The sequence below is a fragment of the Girardinichthys multiradiatus genome, chromosome 15, assembly GCF_021462225.1.
Source record: "Girardinichthys multiradiatus isolate DD_20200921_A chromosome 15, DD_fGirMul_XY1, whole genome shotgun sequence".
Classification (NCBI taxonomy): Eukaryota; Metazoa; Chordata; class Actinopteri; order Cyprinodontiformes; family Goodeidae; genus Girardinichthys; species Girardinichthys multiradiatus.
In genome coordinates, this window is record NC_061808.1 from 3,078,901 (window position 1) to 3,093,014 (window position 14,114).

Genomic DNA, 14,114 nt, shown 5'->3' on the forward strand with positions numbered 1-14,114 from the left:
TATAGGCCTATAAGAGCGCTGGTTTTATCCCCACAGAGAAGCTTAAAATGAGCAGAACCTGTTTTGAGCAACAGGTATTAAGATGAGCTCAGAAGATATTTTTAGTTGAAAGTAGGTGAGATTTTTTTTTTTGTGTGAATTCAAAGAGTAAAAAATAAGGAATCCTGCTCTTAAAATGTATGTAAATGTTTTGAAGTCTTTGGAAGATAAAAATGTCCATATTAGTTGGTGTTTCTTCAACATTAGGCTGTTTCAGCAGCTCTGATCTAACAGAAGAGAGAAATCTCCTGAGAAGGCCACCGTACAGCAGACCCGACCGTTTGGTGGTGGTACCGACTAAACCAAGTGAATTTTGTTGTTTCCATAAATCAGTTTGTGTTCAGTTAACTGCTGTGATCCAAACGGTTTCCTTGTATTAATCATAGAATCAATAAATCGGTGAAACATTTCAGAGTTTTTACCTTTTATGAATCTTTATTGACCTGTGAAAGTATTTATCTCTACATCTTCTGATCTGTGAGATTTGACCAGGCGTCCCACAGTCTGACGTTAAACTGTCTGCAAATTTTTGTTTTGGAGGCCTTTGATTACATTTTACCCAACATTGATGTTTTTTTTCTATTAAAAAATAGCTTTGTCAGTTTTTGTAATGAACATTTCAGCCTCATGAGGGCGCCAAACAACCATTTTTTTTTAATTCTCATCTTTAGGTCCAGACTTCTTTGGTCCTACCTGTAAGTAAGTCCTGTAAGTTTTTGTTTTGTTCCTGCTCCAATGCGCCTCAAACGGCTAAATTATATCCTCCGAATGTCAACAGGTTCTCCGGGAGCCCGCTGTCGACCCGTTTATTCTAGTCGGGTGCTTTGAAGCACGAATAACCTACAGTGGCAAACTTGGGTTTGGGTTCCATAAAGTTTTCCACCGTTAATGTGACATTTATCCTGCAGAAAACTAATCTGTTGGAAAAAATAAAGAATGCTGCCAACATCAGACAAAAGTAACATCAGAATATAACCTTGACTCAGCTAAAACCCACGTCAACACCATGGAGAATGTGTTAAAGTTCTGATTCCGGGCTCGGATCCTGTGGTTCTGGAATAGTTAAATACGAATTTCTGGAAGCCTTTCACAGTTCTTTAGACTGCGACTGTTTTTCCCACTTGGTTTCAGTTAATTTCTCACAGCTGACCACGATGTGCAGCAGGAGCTCAAGGACCAGAGGAAAGCAGCCAAAGTCCAAAGAAAAACCCTGGAAGACCTTCAGAAAAGCAGGAGAGCTGCAGATCAGAACCACAGTAGAAGATTAAAATAACCTCTGATGTCTCGGAGAGAAAATGTGAAGCGACGGGAGACAGATTAATAAAACCAGGAGTGGACCAACAAGTCGAGGATAATAACTGAAAACTGCAGATGTTTCTGACTCATTTTATCTTGTTGGATTTTCTTACCAGTTTTGACACAAATAAAAACTTTGATACTGAATCATGAAGAAAATCAATGTTTTCAGTCAAGGTGACATGAACATGCATGGTGGGCTTCAGGCTGTACCTCTGTTTAGATTCTTCAGATCTTGAGCTCGTTTTCTTCATCGGTTTGACTAGCTGGTTATTTCGAGAAAAGGTGTGGAGCTTGTTTTGTTCTACTAATTGCTTCATCATGTCGAGATGTGTGAAGATACGGGTTGGATATTTATTTCTGTCAGTGAAGCTGCCATCCAGAGGTTTTTACATCCAGATCCAGCTGTAGGATCTGCTGAGCAGGAATGCTGCTCCTCAGGTTTACTCTGGATGACACAGCTGAGCGTGGAGCTAATGAAGGAAAGCAGCTGGCGCTTGGTTCACAGTGCTCAACCAGAGTTCATGTACATTTATTCTTTAACACGTTGTGGAACATATAAAGATCTCATAGTGAAGAAGTCATTTTTCTCTCTTTACATTTGTTTACAATCATTTCTGAAGTGGCGTCGGTAAAAACCCCGCCCCCACAGCCTGTACACGCTGTCCGTCAAATCAAGTGCACCCTTCCTCACTGGCGCCATCTGCTGGAGCTAAAACGTCCATTGTTTATTTACAGGAGGATGTTGGTGGAGAGAGATTTGGATTTAAAAGGTGGAGCAGACATAAAAGGTCCTTAGAAACAGAATGGGATGCAGCCCGGCCCGCTTCACCTCGTTCTACGGCGGTGAAGCGAAGGTCAAACACTGGGGGTCAAACTGCAGATGGTTCAAAAAATTCACATTTAAAAACGGCCAAAACAAACTTATTGCACCAGAACAAAGAACACAACTGAACATCAGTGTTTCCTCTGTTGTAACACTAAAAAAGGAAGTTTATCTACAACCTCTGACCCCGCCCACATCTACCAAACCCCGCCCCCACAGAGCAGCCCTGCAAACGGAAAGAAACGAGCACATCTGTTTAAGAAAAGAACCGGAACCGCGACTTCCCACCGTCTCACATTGGTTCAAACAAAACACAAAACTGACAAAACAATTTAAAAAAATGTTAAAGTATTAAATATTTTTTGTATTAAAATTACTTAAAAACTCCAAATAAACATCTGTGGATGGAGCTGAGGAGCTTTATATATTCTATATATTCTCATATGTACTTAAAAACTTCTGTTTTCTGCTCTTTAAATAAAAAATAGAATCAGACCCAGTTACACAAGTGGCGCCGCTGTCGGCGCCACCGAGCACGCTCCGTGGCGTTCTGTGTGTCACGAGCGGCTGAGTTTAAACAGTACTTCACACATGATGGCCGCCACCGACGAGTTGAGGGCTGACGACAGCGAGATGTCCAGCAGCCGGCTCTCGTACAGAACAAACTCCGCACGGTTCTCCTCCACGCTCGCCACGGCCAGAAGTGCCTTGGCCGCACGGCACATCATGTTGATACTGGGTGGCTCTGGGGGCGCCGTGGCACTGTGCACCAGGCTTTGTGGGTTCTGTTGGTACTGAGCCATGGCCAGGCTGTCCTCCAGGAAGCCGATCAGAGTTCCCACGCTGCCCTTCTGCAGGGCGACGGCCCTCGCCGCCGTGGCGTCGCCCTGTGCCAGGTTGGACAGCACGGCCACCGCCATCTCCCGGCACACCTGGCTCCTCCTCTCGCCCACCAGGCGCACCAGCGTGGAGAAGAGCTTCTGCTGGCGGCTGAAGGGCGGCGTGGCAAGCAGCAGGTCCACGTTGCAGTCCTGGATGCTCAGCTTGCACAGACACTCCAGGACGAGCCTCTGAGGCGAGAGCGACGAGGAGCCGCCTGCTGAGGAGAACGGGTCCTGGGCTTCTGCGGACGGACACACCACCCAGTGCTGCAGCCCGTCCAGGATGGGCAGGATGATGTTCTCAGGGTACTGGGACAGGTCCAGCTGGCCCGAGACGTTGGCCAACGTCACCAGCGTGTTCTCCCGCAGCGCCGCCAGGCAGTCCCACCACCACTCGTCTCGGCTGCAGGCCAGGCCCTGCTCCTCCTCCAGCTGGTACGTGGAGGGCGCCCGTTTCCTTCGGGGGTGATGGTGGTGCAGCAGCACCAGCCGGCCCAGGATCAGAACCAGGCCGGGGTGCCGTGACAGGACGGCGTCGTTGCCGGGGAGAAAGGAGAGGTTGCGGATGATGTTGGAGATGCAGATGCAGCGTTTGGCCAGAGAGTCCTGCCAGGATTCGGCCGTGGACAGCGGGGCCTCGTCCCAGCAGCGCGCCTCGTCCTCCAGGAGGCTGATGGGACTCTGAGGTTCAGCTGGAGCAGGGTGCTGACCTCTGACCTCAGATGGCGAGCCTGCAGAGCAGAAAGAACAACAGGGTTTTGTTTAAAAATCACAATCTTTTAAAAGGTCAGTTTTATTAGATTTTTCCATCAGTTTCTACGACATTATGGACATCGGAGTATAAAATATTGGCTAAACTGGGTTTTATTATTACAGTTTTTACCACAGATAATAAAACGACCCAAGACTGAAGCTGTGGTACCGGGCTGGACAAACTTTGATCAGTTAAAATATACAATATTGACAAAACTCAGTTTTACTAAAGTTACTGAAGTGTAGTTTATGATCACTGATTTTTCAAAATCCCAAAGAACAGGAAGTACAGCACCGAGCCCAGCTCCAGAACCGTGGGTTCAGTTAAAACCCAGAGGCAAAGGCAGGTAAGTAGATGGAAATAAACTAAAGTTATGACGGTACAAACCAAAGATAAAGATGACCCAAATACCAATCAACAGAAAAGATGATTATTTTTCATAAATCACAGTTCCTAAATATCTTTCATGTAAAAACTCCAAACTTTTCCAAACTCAACTTTCCAGAGTTCTCAGTTCTTTTAAAATTATGAATAAAGTTCAAAATCAATTTATGGCAAATATTTCTACAACAGTTGGGATTTATAGAAACCTGGAAAGTAAGGAAACACGTACAGAAAGAAGGCAGGTAGGACAAGGATGGAAGAGCAGAAGGAGGGACAGAAAGACAAGAAGGGAAGGAAGGAAGGAAGGAAAGAAGGAAGGAAGGAAGGAAAGACCAGAAGAAAAGGGAAAGTAGAAATAACTTTTAGACGACAGAAATTAAAGTCTGAAAATAATGTAATTATTGCAATTTTTTCTAAACAACCTGGAAAATACTGAAATCAAACTTTTCCAGCCTGGATGTTTCTATTTTATTTAATGGAATAAAGTCTTGAAACTTTTTTCCAAACATTTCCAGACTTTTTAAGACCACGTGGGCTAACCAGAGTCGGAGCTGCAGAGTTGATTCTGATAAAACCCAAGAACATATTTATCTGTTTACCTCCTTGCTTATCAGGCTGCTCCTCCTCCAGTGGACGCCCTCCCTCTCCTCCACTCAGATCTTTCTCCTCCACTGGATCTGGGGGCTTGAAGTCTCCGGTATGGGACTCGAAGTGCGTCTGGATGTGAGTCGTGGAGTCTCCTCCTCCCGCCTTCCAGTGCAAGAGGCCGCTGATGAAGCCATTGGGTTGGTTCAGTTTGGCCCAACGCTCCTCCACCTCCTCCCAGCACTCCCCCGTCTCCTCCACCCTTACAGGCCGCTTGTCGTACTTGCTGCTATGTTGAGGGTGGGACTCTACCTGCTCCTGTGGGACGGGTCTGATGTGCTCCAAGTCCTCCTCAGATGAGACAAGCAGTGATGGCGCCTCCTTCAGCTCTTCAACGAGGGGCCCCAGCAGGGTGTTCTGGCCCTCATTCCCCACCTCGCACTCCTGCAGGATGCCAAACATCTGGATGAGGCAGCGGCGATAAAACTCCACTACGAGCTCAAGGAATCCCGGCAGCTACAGGAGGAGAAACAATTGTTTGGTTCTGATGGTAAAAACTTGGAAAGTAGATGATGATGATGTTGGGTGAGGAGCCTCACCTGCGTCAGGCTGAAGGAGCCCACCGTGCTGTCATCATACAGCAGGATGTTGATGGTGTCCAGAGCCCACGTGCTCTCTGCCAACAGGCCCGACTTCAGTGACATCATCACTCGCCACGCCTCCGGGGTTCCTGACAAATCAGATCTCAGAGTGAGCCTCAGCTGACCTGTGTGTGTGTGTGTGTGTGTGTGTGTGTGTGAGGGATGTTGATCTCACCTGTGTCCTTGGATGTGAGTCGTCGCCGTGGTTTTAGTCTGGGGTGTGTGGCCTCCACAGAGCCGGGGGGAAAGCTAACCTCTCTGTGCATGAGGGAGAGGCCCTGAGTGGCTGGGGGCCCAGTTGGGGCCCCTGTCACCCCTGGTTTCTTAATGGAGGACATGTAGGGAGAACTGTTGGGGGACAGAGAGCCCACTGGGGGGCGGGGGAACGACAAGGGGCTTTGAGAGCGAGTCACGTGATTGGGTATGGTGGGCGTGGTTTGGAAGGAGGAGGGGGTCTGCCTGGAATGGATGGGGGGCATGGAGGAAGAAGAAGAAGAAGAATGGGGGGGGAAGGGAGGCTGGCGTGGGTTAAGCTGACTGGGGGGCCACTGGGTGTCCTGGGAGGGCCTGCCCTCCTGGTTGTCCCCTCTGTTTATGCCAGGAAAGAGGGGCCCCTGGCCCTGCCGATTGTATGTGTAGCCCATATCTGTCCTTGGGGGCCACAGGTTGGGCTGAGGCCCCTCTCCCAGGCCCCCAGGAACTGCTGTAGGGCCTGAACCCATCATTCCATGCTGTGGGGGAACCTGCCGGTCCCTGCTGTACGGATATTGATACTGTCCAGGGACGGGTCGACGTTCAGGGCCCATGTAGCCCCCGGCTCCTGATCCATACGGGCCATAAGGGTCTGTTTGCTGAGAGCTGTACTGCTGCACGCCAAAGGCCTCGCCCTCATGACGCTTAGCAGCCGGGAACATCCCCTCCATCGGACGCTTGTAGGCCTGCAGACACAGAGACCAGGACCCATCAGGGACCACAAACCACTCAAAGAAATGAGCTTGCTAGGAACCAGACTCTGAGGGGACCAAGATCTTGTTCATTCTCTTGCTAAATATCCAACAGATAAAGTTTTCAATCGACTCACAGTGATTGATTACTTCCTGTTTCCTGTACCATGTGACCGAACTGGTTTAATCTGCAGGGCCAGAGTATGAGCACTCACCTGCTGCTGAGGGTAAAGGGGCTGATGCGAACTGTAGGCCACGCTGTGAGGGTACTGCTGACCAAAACCATCGTGTCCATGCCTGACAAGACAAGACAGAAACTGAACTTTAACACCTTAGACCAGTGGTGTCGTCAAGGGCCGGTGTCCTGCGTGATTTACACGTTGTCCTGATTCAACACACCTTTATCAGATTAATGGTTGAATAGCAGCCCAGGTGACATGCTAAGGAAGGAATTGGGCTATTTGCATCTGTGTTGGACCAAGGACACATCTAAACCCTACAGGACACCTGCTCGAGGACTGGAGCTGGACACCCTGCCTTAGACTATTCGTCCAGATTACACTGATGCTGTTACATTTAGCAAAACAGGTTGGCCATATTTCCATTAGTGTTGTCACGATACTAAAATCTCATCCTGCGTACCGATTTCCTATATTTCTGGTGACAAATTCCTACATTTTCCTCACTTTCTCGCCATGACATCACCGGACGGGGAGGCAGAGCTAATTTGCCGTGTAGCTTTGGAAAAACAAAAAAAAGCAGGTGGCATCTAAGGCCATTAAACCAGCGTAGGAACGGAGAAGGGGAATATTAGTGTGGAGCATGGAGTGGTCATACTCCTGACTGGTTCCTTGGAGCAGTGTGTCACATATAAGACAGGTTGATGTCGAGACCTTTAACCGCCGAGCCGTTTATTGTGTGACACCGCTCCCCTGGTCGTAAAAACTGAGCATGTCCTGGCGGATGTCCGCTTTGAGATCGCACAAAGTCCATCTGCCTATGTTCTGTCCTTCAGAAAAATACTCAATACCATTTTTGTTACCGTGGTAACATTTTTTAAAGGCACAGGGTTCTTTATAGTTAGTAGCAAAAATAGGTTTAATTACAATATGATAATATTTTAAGATCCCTAATTAGGGTAAACCAATGCGTAGGTTTTTGTGAATAACTGGTTAACGTCATTTAAAATGTCATCTCCATGTTTGAAGAAACACAAGACAAAATAACAGTTTAAACACCAATATGCTTTATGGAAGTGTACCTTTGATTCAGTCGTTTCATACCTTTATCTTATTATAACTGCTTATCTACAGTGAGCTACTGTGTGCTTCCATTTGTCTGTCAATTTGCTGCTGAGACAAATAAATGTCACCACTGAGGGACAAACATTCTATCCTATAATAGATTCAAAGCAAACATGGGTCTGCTGCATGTTTTTTACAGTGTAAACAAGGATCTGGTCATGGAAATGTATCAGCAGCAGCCCTGTACAATTTCTGGATAATATTTTCTTCAGTGATCAACTACAACAGCAGGGTAGGTTACTATGGGTTCCTACTTTTTTGCTAATTGTCAGCGTCAGTCGGACTCCATCATAACCTGTGTTGTTATCAACAACGTCTTACGACTAAACAGAGGAGTAATGGAGAGGATGGATGGATGGTTTGTTGCTTCACTGTTTAGTAGCTGGCTGAGCCATCAGCTAATTAACATTTTCCTGCCTTATTTTGTCCCTGAGTAGAACGACGCGTTGCATGATTAGAACTTGGCGTAGTGCAGAATTTTGCATCTTGGAGGAGCTCAGAGCGACAGAACCCCCTCATTGGGCTGTCCGTGTTGCTAATATGTAAAAAGATAGCGTTAGCTTGCGTTCTCCGGGAGGTTTACTACTTCAATGCTGCAAATACAGGAGCTTTACTGAGCTTTTTAAGTACAGGGGTTGGACAATGAAACTGAAACACTTGTCATTTTAGTTTGGGAGGTTTCATGGCTACATTGGACCAGCCTGGTAGCCAGTCTTCATTGATTGCACATTGCACCAGTAAGAGCAGAGTGTGAAGGTTCAATTAGCAGGGTAAGAGCACAGTTTTACTCAAAATATTGAAATGCACACAACATTATGGGTGACATACCAGAGTTCAAAAGAGGACAAATTGTTGGTGCACGTCTTGCTGGCGCATCTGTGACCAAGACAGCAAGTCTTTGTGATGTATCAAGAGCCACAGTATCCAGGGTAATGTCAGCATACCACCAAGAAGGACGAACCACATCCAACAGGATTAACTGTGGACGCAAGAGGAAGCTGTCTGAAAGGGATGTTCGGGTGCTAACCCGGCTTGTATCCAAAAAACATAAAACCACGGCTGCCCAAATCACGGCAGAATTAAATGTGCACCTCAACTCTCCTGTTTCCACCAGAACTGTCCGTCAGGAGCTCCACAGGGTCAATATACACGGCCGGGCTGCTATAGCCAAACCTTTGGTCACTCATGCTAATGCCAAACGTCAGTTTCAATGGTGCAAGGAGAGCAAATCTTGGGCTGTGGACAATGTGAAACATGTATTGTTCTCTGATGAGTCCATCTTTACTGTTTTCCCCACATCCGAGAGAGTTACGGTGTGGAGAAGCCCCAAAGAAGCGTACCACCCAGACTGTTGGATGCCCAGAGTGAAGCATGGGGGTGGATCAATGATGGTTTGGGCTGCCATATCATGGCATTCCCTTGGCCCAATACTTGTGCTAGATGGGCGCGTCACTGCCAAGGACTACCGAACCATTCTTGAGGACCATGTGCATCCAATGGTTCAAACATTGTATCCTGAAGGCGGTGCCGTGTATCAGGATGACAATGCACCAATACACACAGCAAGACTGGTGAAAGATTGGTTTGATGAACATGAAAGTGAAGTTGAACATCTCCCATGGCCTGCACAGTCACCAGATCTAAATATTATTGAGCCACTTTGGGGTGTTTTGGAGGAGCGAGTCAGGAAACGTTTTCCTCCACCAGTATCACGTAGTGACCTGGCCACTATCCTGCAAGAAGAATGGCTTAAAATCCCTCTGACCACTGTGCAGGACTTGTATATGTCATTCCCAAGATGAATTGACGCTGTATTGGCTGCAAAAGGAGAAAAGGAGGCCCTACACCATACTAATAAATTATTGTGGTCTAAAACCAGGTGTTTCAGTTTCATTGTCCAACCCCTGTAGTTCTCAAACATCAGTGTCGCAGCGTTAGCTTGCAGCGTTAACGTAACCAGCATGTGGCACCTGTGGCATTTCGTTATTTTTCTGTCTGCCTCATACGGAAAGTACCTCCGAACCACGCTTTTGTGTTTGCCTCGTCGACTAATGAGTGTTGCATGTGTTTTTTCTGGGTTTACTCAGCATGTTTTTTCTAGCATCAGTTATATATCGATTATGTTGACAACCCAGTTCACCATATATGCATCAAAAAAACAGGGATCCTCATAGACAGCCATGCAGAACACCTTTTAAGTTAAGTGGATAAACTGAAAGCAGCTGTAGTTTATTCATGTTTCCCAGCCTTTTCACACCTTTGGTTGGGGTATCTGTTCGGGGCATACATGCTGGCTTCATTCGCAGATGGGACCATGCTGTTCTGACCTCCAGGAGGCACCATGCCTCCCTCTGGACCCATCACATGATCCAATCTGCAGGACAACACCACACAGAAGGTGAGAAGTTTAGACGTAGCATCTGATGCCCTAAAAATGACAAACTCAAACTGGATCTTACCTCCGATCATAGCCAAAGCTGTAAGGGTACTGCGGTCGGGGTCCCATCCCTGATAGGGGTCCAGAGGATGGTCCACGGGGGTACATTTCCTGGGTTGCACCACTGGACATCTGACTCTGACCGAAGGCCTCGCCAGGAACTGGACCTGAAGAAGCGAAGTGAGGTACAAAATCCCTTTGAGGATGCTGTTTAATATCTGCATAAAACAGTTCTTCTAGCTGAAAGGAAAATAACCGAACACTGGTGATGGAGATAGTCAGTGGTGATGCAATGTGGATGTATGTGAATACCGTCTACAAGAAGAGTTGATATGTGACCACCAGAGGGCAGCAGAGCACACATGAAACTGGAAGCCCTGCACCCATATTGCAAATCATAAATGAGAGCCCCTCTCAGATGGAACATTTTCATTAGATTCTGATGTTTAATACACAATTTTTTATTCTCAGTCTGGTTTCACCTCTAATTTTACATTTGTTCCAATTTATTTTCTTGACTCATGTCCAGCAGCACCAAATTGTTTTATAGAGTGAATCAAGTCGTCGTCGGTAAACAGTTCCAGTATGTCAGATATGAGCCCATGAGAGAGCGGAGATCCCCTCCTCACCTTTCCTCGAACCTCCATACGGGTCTTTGCTGGCATCATATTGCATCCGCATTGTAGGTTCTGTTGGACCCGCTCCCTGCTGGTAGGGGCCACCACCGGGCCCTGGGCCTCGTTTGTTGTGAAAGGGTGGATCGCTGCCTTCGGAAAATGGGTCCTGGACACTCATGCCTCCCATGGTTCTAAGGGATATGCGGCAGAAATACATGTAGAGACAACGCTGGTGAGCAGCTTAAATGGTAAATTCACAGAGGAAAAAAAAAGGCTTTACAGTAAACTGTTTATAGGTCCAGCTTCTGTTCTGGTCTTTGTTAATCAAAAGATCTTAAACAATATTCTAATATGAACGTAATATTTGCTGAATTCATGCTGGAAAATCTGTTTGTGGTATATTAGGGTCAGTCCATTTAGAAATGAGGCACATTTACTGGACTAGTCTCATTTTCTTCAGTTGTTTCAGATATACAAGAAAATTCAACATGATTTTTTAATTTTATAATAATTCACACAAATATTTAAGCTTAAATTAGACAAGTACCACCATTAAAGCTAAATTGACCTTTAAGGTGCTCTGATTGTTGCTTAAGTAAAAGTGGTCTTAAGCCCCTCCCCCACCTGTTTCCAGCCTGGGGAGCCGTCTGGTTATGCGGGGTGGAAGAAGGGGTCGGGGGCTTCAGGTCTACAGGTGCTTCGGTGAGAGAGCTGCTGCTGGGGCCCTGAAAGGAGCCTGAATTGGCTGCAGAGACACAGACCAGACAAATGCCATCAACACATCCTTCATAAAGCCTGAGTTTGAAAACATAGCTTTAGATGCACGACGGTAACACCTGACCCCTGACCCTACTCCTCTTCATCAACACACAAACCAAAATCCATCTCTAGTCATCTTTATTCAATAATTATTTCTTACAACTTGGTGGTATCACTAATTAACCTCGTCCCTCTGTAGAAATAGTTCTACTACAACGTATCTGTAACTTGTTAATTGTTCAGTTTTTACACAGTTCCCATTTAAAGCGTTCAGTCTCACATTACTAGACTCCTGGTTTATTTTCAGGCTGTTTTCATATTGAAGCACAAACCTTTACTGTAAACACAGAGTTCTCTAGAGACGGGCTGCAGGGAACGACGTCATGTTTAAACTCAAACTATTTTCCCATCTGACGGGGCGAACGTGTGAATATAACAAATATAATGTTTAATAAATGGTTAAAAATAAGTTTAAAAACTGGCTACATCGCCTTGTAAAAGTATTCACACCCTATAACGTTGTGTCAACTTCCAACCATGAATCTCTGGATGTGACAGACCAACACAGTTTCACTGCCAAGTGGAAGGAAAAGAAAACATGATTTAACATTTGTGTGCCGCTCTCCTCTTTCTAAAACAAGTAAAGCTCAGTCAGATTGGATGGAGAACCTCTGTGTTGCAACAGATTCTCAATTGGATTCAGGTTTGACTTTGACTAGGCCATTCAAACACATGAATATGCTTTGGTCTACACCAGTGGTCCCCGTCCCCTGGGCCCCGGACCGGTAAGCAGTCCGTGGATCAATTGGTACCGGGCTGCACAAGAAATAATTAAACTTAGGCCCCACCCCCTCTAGGTTTTTTTATTGCTCAAACTTCCCTCAGTTAAACATAGACATGTGAGGTATCCTCTGAAACATCAGAATCTTGGCTAAAAGCCGATATAAACTATTTCTATGAACACCAAACAGTTTAAACTACAAGCAGTTGAATCAGAAAGTAAACACACCCTATAAAATGGAGTCACCAAAGAGTGACTAAAGGTCTGTTCATAAAGATTCAGGTGGATTCACTCCTGCTACTTTTGGTCCGCTTTAAACAGAACAAAACATCTGTTCGAACGTAAGCCATTGTCGCTGGTATCAAAGGTGTATAAAGTTATAAAATCATACCTGTTCCCCAGCCGCAGTAAAATTGCCAAGCGATGACCGGTCAGCGGTGCTATAAAGGTTGGGGACCACTGGTCTATACCAGACCATTGTCACTCTGGCTGTATGTTTAGGGTGACTGTCCTGCTGGAAGATGAACCTCCACCCCAGTCTTAAGTCTTCTCCAGTTGACTGGATTTTATTTAGGGGTATCAGATTAAGAGGGTGAACAAAATTATCCACTACTTTGTTTTGGTCTTAGAAAATCAGAAGTGTGAAAAGGTTAAATGATGCCATGATGTCTTCTTAAGTTTTATATAAGATTAAAAAAACCAAAAACTTGTTCTTTAGAATTTATTTATTCCCAGAAATTTAGATTTTCACTTAAAAAGAAACAAATAAAGGCTTTAACTCTGGAAAGGGAAATGTCTTTCACACTAACTTAGATCCATATAAATCAGCTGTAGGAGCCTCAAGGTTTTTTATCAGGGCTTCCATTAGTTGATTCAGAAATCAGCTGAAACACGCTTTGTTTTCGCTGTAGAGGGGAATCACAGCGGCATTGTGGGAACTGGGTCAAACTGTGGTCACCAATGTTTATATTTACATTGAATTCACGCCTGACAGCTCACTGTGAGTCCATTACATATTCTAAGTGTGTGTGTCTGTGTGTGAAACAGGATCCTTGACAGCCGCTGCTTTCTTCCACACTTTAACTGAATCATTCACCTGATCGATCCCTCTGCTCCGTTTCATCTTACCTGGAGAAGGCGGCTGAACCTTGGCCTGCAGGGATGTGGGCTTCTTGGCGTCTCTGGCAACCTCAGGCGGAGGCTCCTCCCCTCGCTCCACCTTGCACTCGTAGGCGAACAGGTACTGGATGTACTGCTTCTTCAGAGAGCTGGCCGCGCTGCTTGACGTCCCAACATTCAGCAGGGACGACAGTTCTCGCCATTTCTTGTTCTTGTTCACCTGTTAGGAGAAACACAGATCCAGACAAGATCCATCAAACTAAAAAGTAAACAAATCTAATAAAATATCTTTATTAATACAGAGGACAAAAACCCTCAAAGAACAAAGAGGAGAGTGGATAACATCTCACCATGGCCAGTCCTCCAATCTCTCGAACAGCCAGGTAGAGCCGGCACAGGTCCAGTGGCTTCTTCCCGACTGCCGGCAGGTTTGAGACCGGTGTCCCTCTCTCTTCCATGTAGGAAAGATAGCGGCCAACCCACAGCCTCCTCTCCGGCTCGGAGCCCATCTCATACAACCTGGTGATCTTCTCATTGGTCATGGTGGACACATTTGGCTTCTGAACACACAGAGACAACATCAGCTCATGGCTCATTTCATCACAGCAGGAAACTGTCAGAGTGAAACTGCTGAACGGAGCAGACTGGGTCCGCCATGTTTTCTTCTAAATGTACTGTCTCTTTAAATGAATATAACAGCAGTTCAAAGGAAAACTAAAAACCATGAAGGAGAGAAAGGAAAAAGCT

The 14,114-nt window shown here is 46.0% G+C and overlaps 1 protein-coding gene across 2 annotated transcripts in view; it reads right to left on the minus strand.

The window, feature by feature from the left end:
* Nucleotides 1-1,836: 1,836 nt before the first annotated feature.
* The window catches only part of arid1b (AT rich interactive domain 1B (SWI1-like)), a 35,304-nt gene continuing 23,026 nt past the window's right edge, over nt 1,837-14,114 (minus strand). For both annotated transcript variants that reach the window (XM_047387606.1, XM_047387604.1), the window contains exons 13-23: nt 13,718-13,927; nt 13,377-13,587; nt 11,333-11,453; nt 10,721-10,899; nt 10,114-10,258; nt 9,912-10,028; nt 6,566-6,647; nt 5,582-6,344; nt 5,365-5,495; nt 4,780-5,281; nt 1,837-3,773 (exon numbers count right to left, since the gene is read on the minus strand). In XM_047387606.1, the coding sequence (XP_047243562.1) occupies nt 2,719-3,773; nt 4,780-5,281; nt 5,365-5,495; nt 5,582-6,344; nt 6,566-6,647; nt 9,912-10,028; nt 10,114-10,258; nt 10,721-10,899; nt 11,333-11,453; nt 13,377-13,587; nt 13,718-13,927 (3,516 nt within the window). In that variant the 3' untranslated portion in view covers nt 1,837-2,718. The remainder of the gene's footprint in view (nt 3,774-4,779; nt 5,282-5,364; nt 5,496-5,581; nt 6,345-6,565; nt 6,648-9,911; nt 10,029-10,113; nt 10,259-10,720; nt 10,900-11,332; nt 11,454-13,376; nt 13,588-13,717; nt 13,928-14,114) is intronic.